Source organism: Thalassophryne amazonica, chromosome 4 (genome assembly GCF_902500255.1).
Source record: "Thalassophryne amazonica chromosome 4, fThaAma1.1, whole genome shotgun sequence".
NCBI lineage: Eukaryota > Metazoa > Chordata > Actinopteri > Batrachoidiformes > Batrachoididae > Thalassophryne > Thalassophryne amazonica.
The window spans coordinates 65735023-65751472 of NC_047106.1; the positions used below are offsets into that span (position 1 = coordinate 65735023).

Consider the following 16450-nt stretch of genomic DNA (forward strand, 5'->3'; position numbering starts at 1 on the left):
TTTGTCAACAGAAAACATAAAATGGCATTTTTAAAACAGGGACAGAAACTCAAAGGAACAAACGTATTCGTCAATGAACATCTGACCAAAAGAAACGCAGACATCGCCAGGAAAGCTCGTCTCTTAAAAAAGCAGGGAAAAATTCAACACACCAGAACAAGCGAAGGTTATGGTAATCAGAAACATCGAGGAACTGGACAAATACGACCAATAAGGTATGAGGACACAAACACATCACAACACCATGACACAGACCAGAGGAACCTATTCATCTACTACATCATCTACATCTGGAGACAAGAAGGATATAACTCACAGGATTGCTGATCATGGAAAACTAGAGCTGAGAACATTTAAATACACAGACCACAATGTACTGGACTTGGAGCACGATATAGACCCGGACAATAATTTCTTCTCAAATATTAATGACAGTTGTTGCTATTATACAGATGAACAGTTTAATCGGATCATTAAAACGGATAACAAATTATCAATAATACATTTCAACAGCAGAAGTCTGTATGCAAACTTTAACAACATTAAAGAATATTTAAGTCAATTTTTAAAAAAAAATATTTAACATAATTGCTATATCAGAAACATGGATCAATGAAGATAAAGGAATGGATTTTGAACCAATCGAAGTAGTGGTTCGCAGATTGAAGCAATACTTCGACCTATTGTTTCGTTTATTCTTTCTTTCTTTCGCTTAATTTTCCCCCGCTAAAACCCTAAAGAGCATACTTCTGTGAGTATTATTTACCTTTTCTATGTTACAATGACCTGTTATGGTCTTCTGAAACAGTTGATAGATGTATTTTATAACTTAAAAACAGGAGCGACGCTAACGCGTTAGCATGTCTATGGCATTTTCAATGTTAAAAGTTAGCATGAAACAGTTCCAGCTGTCTTCATGTTCGGGTGCATTTGTTTTCAAATTGTAATATTTCTTAAATTTATTTTTGTTTATATATTAATAATCTAATGATTATTATATACAATTTCAGAAAAAGAGACAAAAAGAACCTGAATAGAAACACAACAGAAAATAAAATATAAAAGCAACTAACAATGAACATACATACATACAGAAATAAATGTGTTTCCTGTGAACACCTAGTGACTCTTACACCTCCATTTCATCCCTGTTTTATTTAAGTTTAATGACAGTTTGTTTTGGTCAAACCATATTTTCAATGTGTTAATTTCTTCAGTGATTTCCTCCAGAACTTTCTGCCAAACTAGAAAACTGCTGCATCCTAGTAAGAGCAGAATACTACTGGAATGAATCTGAATAAGGAAAGTTGTTTTTTTTTTTCTCACTAAATGGATGCTGCACTCACTGCAGTTTATTGTCTGGAACAGTCCCAGATTGCATTTCAGAGCTTCTAGAATTGAAACATTTTCGTGCAGGTGGTGTTGGGGAGTAATTTTGGGTTTTGGGTCTTGGGCCACATGTAGAACGAATCAGATTTTAAATTAAGCTTTCAATTCATATAGTGGCATCTACCTTTTTTTTTTTTTTAAAGGTTACTTTATACTTTTATACTTTAAGTAGGTTTTGGAGCACATACTTTTTCACTTTTACTTGAGTAAAGAGGTCAAGTTGATACTTCAACTTTTACCAGAGTGTTTTTAAACTGCAGTATCTATACTTCTACTTAAGTAACAAATGTGTGTACTTTTGACACCACTGTCAAAGGGGTGACCATCATTAAAATTTCTTGACCTTGATCTTTGCCCAAATTAATTCTTTCAGGGCAATTTTTGGGTCACCCTTCACTGACATACTGTGTTTGATAGAAATCAGCAAAAAGACCTGGGAGGAGTACGCCAACAAACAGACAGACAGACATGACCTTTGGCAAATTTGATCCATAACCCATCTACATAATTCAGATTTTCTTAACTTTATGCTTGTATGATATTAAAATTTGTACTAGATCAGTTGATGTTTTGAATTCAAATTATTTCTCAGAATCTGCTGTGGCGTCCCCGAGTGGAAAAAAAAAACAAGGGAGCAGCCCAAGGGAACAAGTATGATGTAGTTAAACCTGGGGTAAATGTTCCCAATACCCACCCCACCACTCAGCTTCCACTGCCCAAACTCACACAACATTGTAGTTGGAAAGAATGAGGAAAAAAAACAAAAACAAATAGCCACAGTAAGCCTCCTTCAAACAGATGGCAGAGAAATGCATCTTGCTTTAGTGGTTGACCACACTGCGCCCCAATGCCCACACAATTTGTTCTAGTCACTGATTTGTATTGTCCCGCACTGGATAACATAGACGTTTGAGGGAGAAATGGTAGAGCTGCTGAGTGCTACCAAGCGATTCCACATGGCTTAGACAATGTAAGGCTCAGAGGATGAGCGCTGAAAAGAAGATTGATTTCCTTTGTGCAGTATGACAAGCCACGCACTAGAACGCAGCTCTCCAGATACACAAAAACATATTTCTACTTCTTACAAAATATCACTAAGACTTGGAAGAGAGCTACAGGGTAGCATGCCATGGCAGGTCCACAATGAACAAGATCTGTGTATTCATGAATTCACTTTTGTTTTTGTTTTCAATTTGACATCCTTCGACTGCTGAAGGTACACTTCCATATTTATTGTACAAATGTGGATGCATTTGCTTACATCTAACATCTGAATAAATTTCACTGGTGAGATTGTATTTTAAGTGGAAAATCACAAATCCAGGGTTCAGTGTCGCCATGCATCTGCAAGTAAAATTAGAACTGGCACTTTTTGCTACTGCTTTCACTGTTACTTTTAACTTCAGTCAGTCCCACTTGTCTCTTTTCAGACTCTGCTCCGGGATGGCAGGAGAGAAAGCACAGTGAGCACGCTCTACCTCTCGGCCTCCAACATCGAGACAGGTCAGCAGATCATCTGTAAGGCCTCCAATAAAGCAGTCCCCAACGGCAAGGAGACGAGTGTCACAATTGATATCCAGCGTAAGTGCACCACCTTTTCTTCCACTTTCTTTCTTTTTTACTTTCTTTATATGGTTTGTTTGAGGTTTTGAAAACTGTCTTGTTAGCAAAGTGCTCAGGCTCACGGCTTGGTTGTGGGTACTTTGGATTAGTGAAATTCTTAGAATATATCAAATTATATTACATTGCCTTTTAAAGACATTATTCAGCTCACATGCCTGTGTGGTGTTAAACACTTCACATTTTTCCTATTTAAATAGTGGACCTTAGTTCTTTTCTGGATTTAACAAGGAAGAGGTCAGAAGGTCTTGTCATTTGAAACAGCTTTTCTTTATCGTCCACAAAACATGTTGATAACATTTTAGTCTTTTCTTAGGAAAATATCATCTCAGTCCTTAAAGCACTTTTTCTACCAGCTTAACTCAACTCTTCTCACTTTTGGTACAACATACTCAATTTTACACTGTAGAAATAGTACCTCCTCAGTATACGTGGTCATTGTTACATTCTGATCTTGAATATGTCACTGTTTGTCACAAACAAGGGACAAATATGTCCATCAGTATACCATAATAAATATTATAATAATATAGGTTGCAATAAAGTTTCACTAGCATGACTGTTTAAAAATGTGGATTTGTTAAGAATGGACCATCTCATGCATTGTTTCACTGATAGTGATGATTCTCATTGACCAATCAGGCATCTGCAGTGCTTTCTTGTGATATTTTGGTATCACCTCAGACTGCTTAGAATCTTGACTGAGGGGTGCCAAAAATGGGTACTGGGTTCTAGGTATCAGGTATCCCAAATGGAAAACCACAGAAGGCAAGTATACTTGCCTTTTTTATTTTAGAACTGGTGCTTTTTGGCTTGGTGTGGTGTGGCTTGGTTTGACTCTATAGAGTCAGGAGGTGGAAAAGGGGCTTTAGTCTTTTGCATCCTAGATGCCTTGAAAAAGGTTTGAAAGCTGTGATACTATGCAGGGCTGTAGTAGGCTAATGTTCATGCTTTGTTTTGGATCCCTTGGCCTTGGCCATCACTGCTCCAAACCTTGGTTATCTCAGTAAAATTCAAGGCATTTTCAAGGCTGGTATTTTGTTTAATACAATTTCAAATGCTGATTTTGCTGGAAACAACAGCTGTTCATCCATAATATATATATATATATACATATATATATATATATATATATATTTTTTTTTTTTCTTTTTTCTTTATATTCTTTTTTATGCCTTGCCCTTGAGGTTTTCAAGCCTTCGCATTGTAAGGTCAAGACCTTGCCCTAGACTTTGCAAGTCAAATCCTTGGACTTAAAGGTTGAGTTCTTCATTTTAGTAATGATTCTGGTCATAGCTTTGTGTTAGGCCATTATAGAGCATTCACTGAGTATCACTCAAAGTAGCTTCCTACTAAAAGACATAACACCTTGCTGTTCTGCCATCAGATATTAGTAATTGTTATAAAATTTGCTTTGACAATCTCTATTGTGACCAGACAGTAACAACTTATAAACACCTAGGATGTATTTTAGGCATGACACATAGATATAATTGGTTTCCAGTTTGCTTTTACACCACAGTTGAGTGGTCCAACTACCTGTCTTCACTCCCAGGCTCTACACTGTCTCCAGCTCCTTTATTTACTTGCTCATGCCATCAATCTTTTTGAGGAGTGCATGCACAATTCCCCCATAAAATAGGCAAAGTAATCCCAGCGTGTAAAACACATTCAGCCTCAGTTGTCAGGGAATCTTTTCTCAATCAGGAACCATTCTTAGTAAGAGAAGGGATTTGAACAAAGGGATTTTGCATCACTCACAGTCCTTCAGCACCATTATGTATGACTAATAAAACAGGAAATGCTATTTAGAGAGCCATTATGACTGACGGCTCTATTCTTTTTATTTTGTACACCACAAGAAAAAAGCATAGGGCAAGAACGGGCATGATCAGGCCAACTCGGGCGCAGCAGTAGAAATGGTTAGTAGTTGTTGCTGTTTGCAACCCTTCCAGGTTTTTCCTTATCATTTTTTGTCATTTAATCAAAGACGGAAATCTGCCCACATGTAAACTAATTTCTCACCACATACAGTACAATTATGTGTCTGTGAGTAACCAGCATCCTCTCATTTCAATGTACAATTTAGCCCTGAAGAATGAGTGCATCAAATCTCTAATTAGCAATCCAAATTGTGTTCATTGCACAATTAAAGCTCTAAAAAAAAAAAAAAAATTTCTCACTGTGAGATCAAATTGAGCAACAGCAGACTGTCAAAATTCAAATTATGTCCCGCTAGGCTTAGCCTTGTCTTGCTCCCCATGTTGGCACTCTCCACCCCCTCTGCAGATTTGACAGGTAAAGTGCTCAGCACAGTTCAGCAGAGCTTGAGGTGTTTGTGCTGACATCCGCATCCAAACTAAACTGCTCTGCAAATGAAACATGGTGAAATTGAACTTTGACTCATTTATGTTTGTGTCAATTTAATGAATTTTAATGCTGCCTAATTTAATTGTAAGGTTCCTGGCTTAGAAAGGGTATAAAATGCTGGATTAATGAGGTCATTTTGTCTTGTTTTATTTTTTTTAAGTATTTTTTAGTTAAATATGGTTGCATGGTTACTCAGAATGCAATAGTTGTTTGACTGAAGGTTGACTTATCAATGTGATTCACACACACATACACACACCCACGCACGCAAGCACGCACATACGCACGCACATACGCATGCAATTCACCTAAGCTGCATGTCAGTGGCAGTGGGAGGAAGCCAGAGCACCCGGTGGGAACCCATGCAAACCAGGGGAGAACATGCAAAGTCCACATAAAAAAGAGTAACTCGTATATAAACAGGGTGGGCCAACGAAATGTTACCACTTTTTGATCGTACACAGGTTTTTGAAATGAGAACTTAATTGAAAATTTTATTTACAGACTTGCAACAGAAGCATCAAATTAACATTTGAAACCAAAGGTTTCCCACTTTGTGCTTCGTTGTTAATATTCCTGAAAATGAAAAAGAAATCTTTGTTATTTTGGAATTGTACGAATTAAGAAAGTGGTAACATTTTATTGGCCCACCCTATATATATATATATATATATATATATATATATATATATATATATATATATATATATATATATATATATATATATATATATATGTAAGGATTAAATAACATGAAGCCATGCATTATACGGTTTGAATGCACGATGCAGAGTCTAAAACACAGTGTTTTTGGGTGAGTGAGCGGCCCAGTCAGAGAACAAATAAATAGCTGCCCCCCCCGAACACACATACACAAAATTTCAACATATTCATGTGTTTCTTTTAATTATTTTACACATGTTAAACACATTTTAAATATATTTATTTGTTGTTAAGGAACTGTCTATGTATTTACACATTTTACAGACTTTGTAATCATTTGAAACATATTTTGAAGAACTTTCTATTCTTTCACACATTTTACACCCTTTTCAGACATTTTAAAAACTTTCTATTCTTTTATTTTTTACCTTTTGTCATATTTTAAACATCACTTTTTTAACTTTTAAACACATCTTTGTCATAACTAACATATTTTAACTTACCTGTAAATAATATTAATTAAGCTTTTATAGTCTCATCTCGTCTCACCTCCAGTTTAGTGCGAGCAATGAGTCTGGGTCTTTGATGCACACAGAGGCTGATGCAGGGATGCACTGTGGAGAGAAGCATACGAAGATCGCCCTCCACTTTCTTCTTTTTTTGGTTGCCCCAAACTCTGTCATCTCATTGGTAGATTTATGTACTAAAAATTGATCCATTTTGCTCCTATCATGTTCGCGACAATGTTTTCTTCTTCCTTTTTTCCCCTTCTTTTTTTGTTGGTTAACAGTGTTGACAGTTATTTTTTGCACACCAGCACCTCACCTGAAAAACTCTGGCACCTAGGGGGGCATGCCCCACAGTTTTAAAACTACTGCCCTAGATCAAGCACACAGGTGACAGTGGTAATGAAAAACTCCCTCTGATGATTTGAGGAAGAAACCTGGGCCATTCTACCAACACAATTTATAAAACAAATATACAGGAAATTTTGGGCATCCATGCCGTTGCACATCAAACAAAGAGTAAAAACAGAATCAGGCAGCAGAAAAACAACAAATACAGTATAACTTGTAAGCATTAAGCAACAATAAAAACAAAAGAAATACTAAACTGATCACCGGCCATGAGCCCTATGCTTCACTAAAAAGACCCAGACTTTAGATACAGTTGAGGCCGCGGCCCGCTCTCTTTACTAATAGATGAATTTAAAAGGGTAATAAGCATAGTAACATAATATGCCAGTGTGCTAGCCATACTAAAGGGAAAATAAGTGCGTCTGAAGTCTGGACTTGAGAGTCTCTACAGAATCTGACTCTTTTATTGATGCAGGGGAACGATAAGAGAAAGCTCTGTGACCCACAGACTTTTTATTCACCCAAAGTAGTCCTGCACCCTGAGAACACCGAGCCCGGGCCGGTACATAGGGTTTAAGCAGGTCCGCTAAGTAGAAAGGTGCTAGTCCATGAATAATTTTATAGGTTAGTAAGAAAACCTTAAAATCTGATCTCACAGGGACAGGAAGCCAGTGAAGAGATGCCAAAATGGGTGTAATGTGGTCAAACTTTCTGCATCCTTTCAGAAGTCTGGCAGAAGTATTTTGAACCAATTGGTACCCCTAATTCTGGACTGTGGTAAACAAGAAAATAGAACATTGCAATAGTCCAATCTAGAAGCAACAAATGCATGAATCAGGGTCTCAGCATCAACCATAAACAGGCTACATTTCGCAGGTGGAAGAAAGTAGTCCTTCTAATATCTTTAATATGGAGGTCAAAGGACAATGTACAGTAGTGTTCAGAATAATAGTAGTGCTATGTGACTAAAAAGATTAATCCAGGTTTTGAGTATATTTCTTATTGTTACATGGGAAACAAGGTACCAGTAGATTCAGTAGATTCGCACAAATCCAACAAGACCAAGCATTCATGCTATGCACACTCTTAAGGCTATGAAATTGGGCTATTAGTTAAAAAAAGTAGAAAAGGAGGTGTTCACAATAATAGTAGTGTAGCGTTCAGTCAGTGAGTTCATCAATTTTGTGGAACAAACAGGTGTAAATCAGGTGTCCCCTATTTAAGGATGAATGGGACGTTGAAGACATTGTTCAGAAGAACAGCGTAGTTTGATTAAAAAGTTGATTGGAGAGGGGAAAACTTATACGCAGGTGCAAAAAATTATAGGCTGTTCATCTACAATGATCTCCAATGCTTTAAAATGGACAAAAAAAAAAAAAAAAAAACAGAGACGCGTGGAAGAAAATGGAAAACAACCATCAAAATGGATAGAAGAATAACCAGAATGGCAAAGGCTCACCCATTGATCAGCTCCAGGATGATCAAAGACAGTCTAGAGTTACCTGTAAGTGCTGTGACAGTTAGAAGACGCCTGTGTGAAGCTAATTTATTTGCAAGAATCCCCCGCAAAGTCCCTCTGTTAAATAAAAGACGTGCAGAAGAAGTTACAGTTTGCCAAAGAACACATCAACTGGCCTAAAGAGAAATGGAGGAATATTTTGTGGACTGATAAGAGTAAAATAGTTCTTTTTGGGTCCAAGGGCTGCAGACAGTTTTTGAGACGACCCCCAAACTCTGAATTCAAGCCACAGTTCACAGTGAAGACAGTGACGCATGGTGGTGCAAGCATCATGATATGGGCATGTTTCTCCTACTATGGTATTGGGCCTATATATCGCATACCAGGTATCATGGATCAGTTTGGATATGTCAAAATACTTGAAGAGGTCATGTTGCCTTATGCTGAAGAGGACATGCCCTTGAAATGGGTGTTTCAACAAGACAATGACCCCAAGCACACTAGTAAACGAGCAAAATCTTGGTTCCAAACCAACAAAATTAATGTTTTGGAGTGGCCTGCCCAATCCCCAGACCTAAATCCAATTGAGAACTGACATCAAAAAAGCTGTTTCTGAAGCAAAACCAGGAAATGTGAATGAATTGTGGAATGTTGTTAAAGAATCTTGGAGTGGAATAACAGCTGAAAGGTGCCACAAGTTGGTTGACTCCATGCCTCGCAGATGTGAAGAATACATGAAAAACTGTGGATATACAACTAAATACTAGTTTAGTGATTCACAGGATTGCTAAAAAAAGCAGTTTGAACATAATAGTTTTGAGTTTGTAGCATCAACAGCAGATGCTACTATTATTGTGAACACCCCCTTTTCTACTTTTTTTTTTACTAATAGCCCAATTTCATAGCCTTAAGAGTGTGCATATCATGAATGCTTGGTCTTGTTGGATTTTTGAGAATCTACTGAATCTACTGGTACCTTGTTTCCCATGTAACAATAAGAAATATACTCAAAACATGGATTAATCTTTTTAGTCACATAGCACTACTATTATTCTGAACACTACTGTATGATCAAAAATAACCCCAAGGTTCCTCATTTTGTCAGTGTGATATACGACACATGAGCCTAGGCTAAGCATTAGCTGGTCAAATTGATGCAGATGTCTCACTGGTCCAAGAACCATCACTTCAGACGCATCAGGGTTTAAAAGTAGGGAATTGCTAGACATCCAGTTTCTCAGTACCGGGACCAGTACCGGATGCTGAAAAACAGCCTCACACCATGATGTTCCCACCTCCAAACTTCATTGTTGATATGGTGTTTTTGGGGTGATGTGCGGTGCCATTTATGATGTGTATTATGGCATCCAAAAGTTCAATTTTGGTCTCATCTGACCAGAGTATATTCTCCCAGTATTTCCTAGGCTTATAAAATGTTGTGCTGCAAACTTTAAAGTTATTTCTGAAGTGGATCTTGGCTCTTGGACAGCTCCTCTGATAATTATTTTCACTCCTCTGTCAGAAATATTACGAGGAGCACCTGATCATGGCCGGTTTATGGTGAAATGATCTTTCCACTTTCAGATTATGGCCCCAACAGTGCTCACTGGAGCATTCAGAAGTTTAGAAATCCTTCTGTAATCAATGCCATCAGTATTGTTTTGCAACAATAACATTTCGAAGATCTTGAGAAACCTCTTTGCTTTTACCCATCATGGGATGTTTCTTGTGTCACACCTTGGTAATGAGACACCTTTTTATAGGTCAACAATTGGGATGGAACCAGCTGATATTAATTTGCACAGACAATAGGCAGGATTGCTTTGTAATTACTAATAGATTTCAGCTTGTGTCTTGGCTTGCCATGCCTTTTTGCAGCTCCCGTTTTCCAGTTGTTCAATACTTTTTCCTGCGTCATTTCACATTATTGCACATAACTTAATTCATAGACATCTGTGGTTTGATTTCTTTGTATATGTGGATTACCTGGGTTGTTACCCATATCTGGTTAAACTTTCACATCACTCGCATCTTTAGAAATATATTTACTGTGAAAAATGGTGAGTTCTTCATTACTTATTTTACCTGAGGCACATCAATAAGTATTTTACTTATTTTACCCAGGTGTAAGCTGCAGTGAAGATACACATCATATAAGTACATGTATTTATCATGTGGATGTTATCAATTTGTAGCTAACAAAGATTTGCAAACCTGGAATTCCTGGAAAATATGTTCATACTGGCTGGATGTGATATCGCTGGAGGTGAAGAAGGTGATCGAGGAGTACTCATCAATGCTGCGACAGAAAAACAGGTGCTGAATAAATAAGTAATGGAACATTGGCAAGCAGTCGCAACCTTCGACATCTCTTGAGGGACCAACCATCTCATATGTCTGACCTATGAGATTACTCCTCCACAGTGGACAGTGTGGTAAAAATTGATGAGCAGCAGCTGTTGTCATCCAGGGAAGGCAGAAAGCAGAAATAAGCTGTAATGTGATTCAGCATCTGGATCTTTTGAAGCATGTATCCTTCAGAAGTCCTGAAGGTCAGCGCTGACCCTTATCTTTCAAGCATGTTTATCCTCATGGAGAGACACATAGGACCTGATTTAATACAGGTCTGTGTGTGGTAAAATGTGCACAAACACCAGTGCACTCACAAATGCGCCTGTATGGTGAGTTAATAAAAGTGTGCAACGAGGATTGTGTCTGTCAAACGTGCAAAGTAGTGGATATTGTCCATGTAGCAAGTTTGCATTCATGGATATGCAGTGTGGGGTTTGTCCACCCGCATGCACAAATAGGTGGTGTTTACAAATGCAACACGATTTATCAAGGTCAAAAATCGGTATAGCAAGTGTTGTATAGCAAGCATCTGTGCTTTGAAATCTTGACATTAACTTAAAGTGCTTGATTGACTGCTGTTTCAGCAGCCGCTTCCACTAACTCTTACAGGGAATTAAAACAAGAGGACAAATATCATTCATTGTAAATGTCTGGTTTTTAAGAGGTAACACTTTACTTTGTGTTTGTTTCATTCAGAACAAATCTCTCTGTGTGCAACACAGACTCCCATATTGGGGTCTGTAGGGATGTCACACTTTGTGCAAAGGATGCACAACATGTAAACATGTCCATTAGGGCCCCTTCACACATAGCACAATTGATGCCAACTCGTGCATGAAGGAGCAATTGCATGCCATTTGTGAAAAATCTGAGTCACCTCGAACGCCTCATACACCTGTCACCACAACCATTCGCGCACATCAGCAGCCAAAAAACAGAGAGTGCCCTGTGAGTGCCTGTTCGATCCCTCTCTCGGCAGGTGTTGGCCAAATTTCAGGTACAACACATGGACATCCATTACCACTCGCAGAGGAGTTAGGAAATGTGGTGGCAATCACCCAGTCAGGACGAAAATAGTGAGCAGGCAACCACCTTCGAGCTGGCTATGAAATTTGCCATGACTGTGGCGTTGCCAAGCTACACAAATGGTGTGTGTGTTTTGCGCGACCCCCACTCACCCCAACACATGAGGTGTGCATGTGTTTTGCATGCCACGCCCCGTTCCTCCCCACAACACATGTTGCGTGTGGGGGGGAGCATACTTGCATAAAATGCTGATATGTATGTATTGATGTGGAGCGGCCAGCCACGTCCAAAGGCACACATCAGCTGATCACTGGCCAGAGACTCACTGACAGCTGCAAATGACGGCTCAGTGCACACAACGTGTCACATTAAAAACACAGAGACCGCAGCCAGGACAGGCTTGGTCTATAAATAAGTACAACAGTAACTACATACACAATTACATGCCATAATAACTAAAAAAATGATCACATAACACAGAAACAGAGAATGACACTTTGGTGTCTGCGCTGAATGGACAGGGGGCATGGCTGCCAACAGCAGCAGCTGTTGAGATCCCTGGTCCTGGACGTCACAGCTGTAGAACATGTACCGTGTTTTGAAGGACATGACCTTACAACTGTCCACCGTGATGCATGTGTGTGCTTGCTGTCGCCATGTGGAAATACATAAAACATACATCGCTTTTGCGATGGGCTGGAGCATGCGCACATTGACAGGCTGTTCCAGGTGAAACAGACCATCAGATCATGTGGACATTCATGTGGAATGTCACGTCTGACTGATAGGACACGCGTGTCCTTTGAGCAGCGTGCCGCAGGACACACACCGTGTAATGTGGAACGTAGCTCACTGTGCGTTTAAAGTACAGAGGCAACAGTTTTGTGGCACATTTAGTCTGTGTGTGCGTGCCTCCTCCTGCATGCCACGTTTTGTGGGGGGTGAGGGAGCGATCAACACATCACATGTGTTGGGGGTTGTCGACACACTGGCAAGCCACATGTGTTGGGGGAGTTTGCCACAGTCACACCCATGTGTGTTGCTAGGTTACGCCACACTCGGGCACTTAGACAGTTTTCACAAACAGCTTCATTGTGGTCAACTGCTCTCTCTTCTTGTGCCATGAGCATGAATAGCCCTGTCTTCTCTAAGTGTCCAGTGAGAGGTGTTGTATGTTCGTGTGTCGCACCTGATATTTGGCCAACACCTGCCGAGAGGGGGATCGAATGGCCACTCACAGGGCACTCGCTGTTTTTCGGCCACTGATATGCACAAATGGCTGTGGTGATAGGTGTATGAGGAGTTTGCGGTACCTCCGATTTTTCATTAGTGGCATGCAATTCCTCCTTCGTGTGCTAGTCGGGTTCAATTGTGTTATGTGTGAAGGGGCCCTAAGCTTCTAAATAACAAATAGGCATAGGTAAAGAGACTAAATCCTAGCTACCTAAAGAACCTACCCTTGCTTTTAAAACTTAATTGTTTTGAAATATCCTGTGGTATGACATCATGTTGTTCAATTCATTATGCGATGATCATTACTCTGTGTGATCTCACACACACACACACGCGTGCACACACACACACACACACACACACACAATGTCAATCAAGTTTAACTTTGATGTAATTTTCATTGACCTTGGTTCCACCAGTGAGCAAAGCCTACCTTTGCACGAATGTATAGAATGGCCTTCACCACCAAAGCCACATACAGTAACCAGTAATCAGCAGGTCAGACCTTGGAGCATGTGACAGTGTACCTACCACACCACAGAATAACCCTAAATTGTCATTGGCAGCCACCCAGGCTGGACACTAGTTTATCCCTATTTCCCTAAAGCAGCTATATATCTGCTACAGCAAAATGATTTACAGCATGCATTTGGCCTCATCCAGGTACTGGGGTCCAAAGTTCTGAGAAACCTGCAAGCTGGCTCATGCACAGGGGAATATGCCACATGGTTGTTGTGACATAATTGATGTTTCCTCACAATGCAATCAGCAGGCCTCACTTTGATCTCCATCAGTAACTGGTCATTTGACACATTTACTTCAGCTTTCCCCAAAGACTCTCCTTCTCCAACATTACCAAAGGAAAACGTGTGTCTGTCTTAAACAACTACATTTCACATTGTAATTCATTAATCAAAACTTTGCTCAATTAGATTATGTTTCATGGATTTCTTGGACTACGTCAATGAACAACAATGAACACCACCAGCCAGATGACTGCTCACTGACAGAGGTGAATCATTGCATCATTTTTATTACATGAGATTTCATGACCAGTCTAGAATGCCAAAAGCTAATGTAATGGAATTAATTTCAGTTTTGGGACCAATGAGGCCACTGTGATTTAGTAGTTAGCACTGCTGCTTCACAGCAAGAAGGTTGTGGGATCACTTTCCACCTAGTCCTTTCTGTGCATTAGGCATGTGGAGATTTACGAATCGGTATCTAGGTACAAATGTGTGCATGAATTCATTCAGTGTGCATAGATTCAACTGACAATGGAAATTGCGACGGATTGGTTGCTGCCTGCTTGCATTGATTTTTTTCTAATGCACATTGAATGCACCATGGACAGAACCCAGAAAGCACATTTCTACCACAACAAAAATGATGACATCAATAGCCTTTTTGCTTAACGATTCCCTTATTGGTCCTTCAGTTCGGGACACCGGAGCGGCCGTTGTTTTTGAGGGTGTTTATCGGGAAATGATCATTTCTCTATGTTGTTTGCAGACTACAGCATGTCTGCTTGAAGCTTGAAGCAACGAAGCAGCACTTCGACCTGCTGTTCACTGGTGCTCTGCTTTGCATCCAACAGCAGGTCCGCAGTTTCTTCATTAACCCCTCTCAAAGCCATTTAAAGATGTCAATCGTGACTCATGTTTGTGCTGATTAAAGTCACAAACTGGGACTCCTGGCCGTTCCACCCCAGAGTTTTACGTGATGGTTCTCTGGTGCGAACACCAGCCGGTGCATAAACTGAAGTTGTCCATTGGTTAATGGAAATAATAATAATAATAATAATAATAATAATAATATCCTCTGTTTTGTGGGACTAAGTACACAGCTCCAAAGTGTTGTGCAGATTTCGGTCTGAATTAATAACTTCAGCCCGAATCGCCATTTTAAATCAAATGACACGTCTTTCCAAATGTTATAATACAAACATTAAACTATAACTGACCAAAACCATTTTTTTCCCCCAAAAATGAGACATCCTCTGTTTCTTATGAATTACATTCATCCTGACGTCCAGTGCAGCCTGCTGAAGAGTGCAGTTGAGAGTCTGTGGAGTTACATTTGTGTCATTAATATCTGAAAGGAAATGCTTTTGACAAAAACTACATATTTTGTTTATTTCTATTTCTGTCGAGAGAACTAGGATCCATCATGTACATCCAGTGGCCATGTACAGATTTTATTGATTTTTATTTATGTCCAGAGATTAAGGATCCAGTGACTAAGTTCATATTTATTATTTCTTTAAGACTCAATAAAATGTTGTTGACATAGAAAAGCTGTAAATTCACAAAAGGTATTGATAAGGGAATTGATAAAGAATAGGATTGATGAGTGGACTCAATAATGGCATCGATACTGATAAAATCTTATCAATACCCATCATTAATCATATTGCGCTAAATTGCATCGTATCACATTGTGAGGCATTGAATCACCATCAAATACATATCAAATCGCATCGAATCGGGAATGGGGTGAATCGTATCGCATTGTATCGTCATGTATCGCTATATGTATCGTATCACTGGTAGTGTATCGAGGTGCGTATCAAATCAATGTCATTGATGAGATTCACATGCCTACTGTGCATGTGTTCCCTCTGGGGCATGCAGTTTAGTTGAATTGGACACTTTAATTTGACAGTGTTTTTGATTGCGTTCATCTGTCTATGTGCGATAAACTGCCATTATGTCCAGGGGATACTCTGCCCCTCACTCCATGACTGCTGGGACAGGCTCCAGTCCTCCTATGACCCTTGGTTGAAGTAAGCAGGTATAGAAAATGACTGCATGAAGTAATTAATGATTTCATCTCTTACTCAAAGAGAGCCAGTACCAGTTTCTTTGTAAGTGCAGGTGCTCTGAGACTGTTTTGGCAAGTGGTACATTTCAAGTTGAAAGTGTTAATTTATGTGGCATCAGTGAAACAGTAATTTCCAGAATTGCTGATAGTGTTTGCGCTGATATTTGAGAATTAAGAGGGATTTACATAAAATTTCCTGATTGTAGTCTTGGCTAACTAAAAGCTGCAGTACTCTGTGAATTTTCCATGAGCAGCAGAATCCCAGCACATCAACCAAGCATAGATGTTGTCATACTATCGACCAGTGTTCTTCTACTGTGGATGGTAGAGAATATAGGAAGAACTGATTTCCCATTAATGTTTAAGATATTTATAGCAATGGGAGGTGGGGGCCACTGGAAAAACAGATGTCACAGCACCCCCACCAGATACACACACACACACACACTCTCATCTTCAGCTGCTTATTCCAATTTAGGGTCACGGGTTGCTGGAGCCTATCCCAGCAGTCATAGAGCGTGAGGCGGGGTACACCCTGGACAGGATGCCAGTCTGTCACAGGGTGTTTCCAATCCACCTAACCTGCGTGTCTTTGGATGTGGGAGGAAGCCGGAGCACCCAGAGAGAACCCACGCAAACACAAGAACATGCAAACTCC

The 16450-nt window shown here is 39.5% G+C and overlaps 1 protein-coding gene across 13 annotated transcripts in view; it reads left to right on the forward strand.

Moving 5' to 3' along the window:
* Window positions 1-16450, forward strand: part of kirrel3b (kirre like nephrin family adhesion molecule 3b) — a 658462-nt gene that overhangs the window by 447297 nt on the left and 194715 nt on the right. For all 13 annotated transcript variants that reach the window (XM_034168011.1, XM_034168012.1, XM_034168013.1 and 10 more), the window contains exon 5: window positions 2820-2970. In XM_034168011.1, the coding sequence (XP_034023902.1) occupies window positions 2820-2970 (151 nt within the window). The remainder of the gene's footprint in view (window positions 1-2819; window positions 2971-16450) is intronic.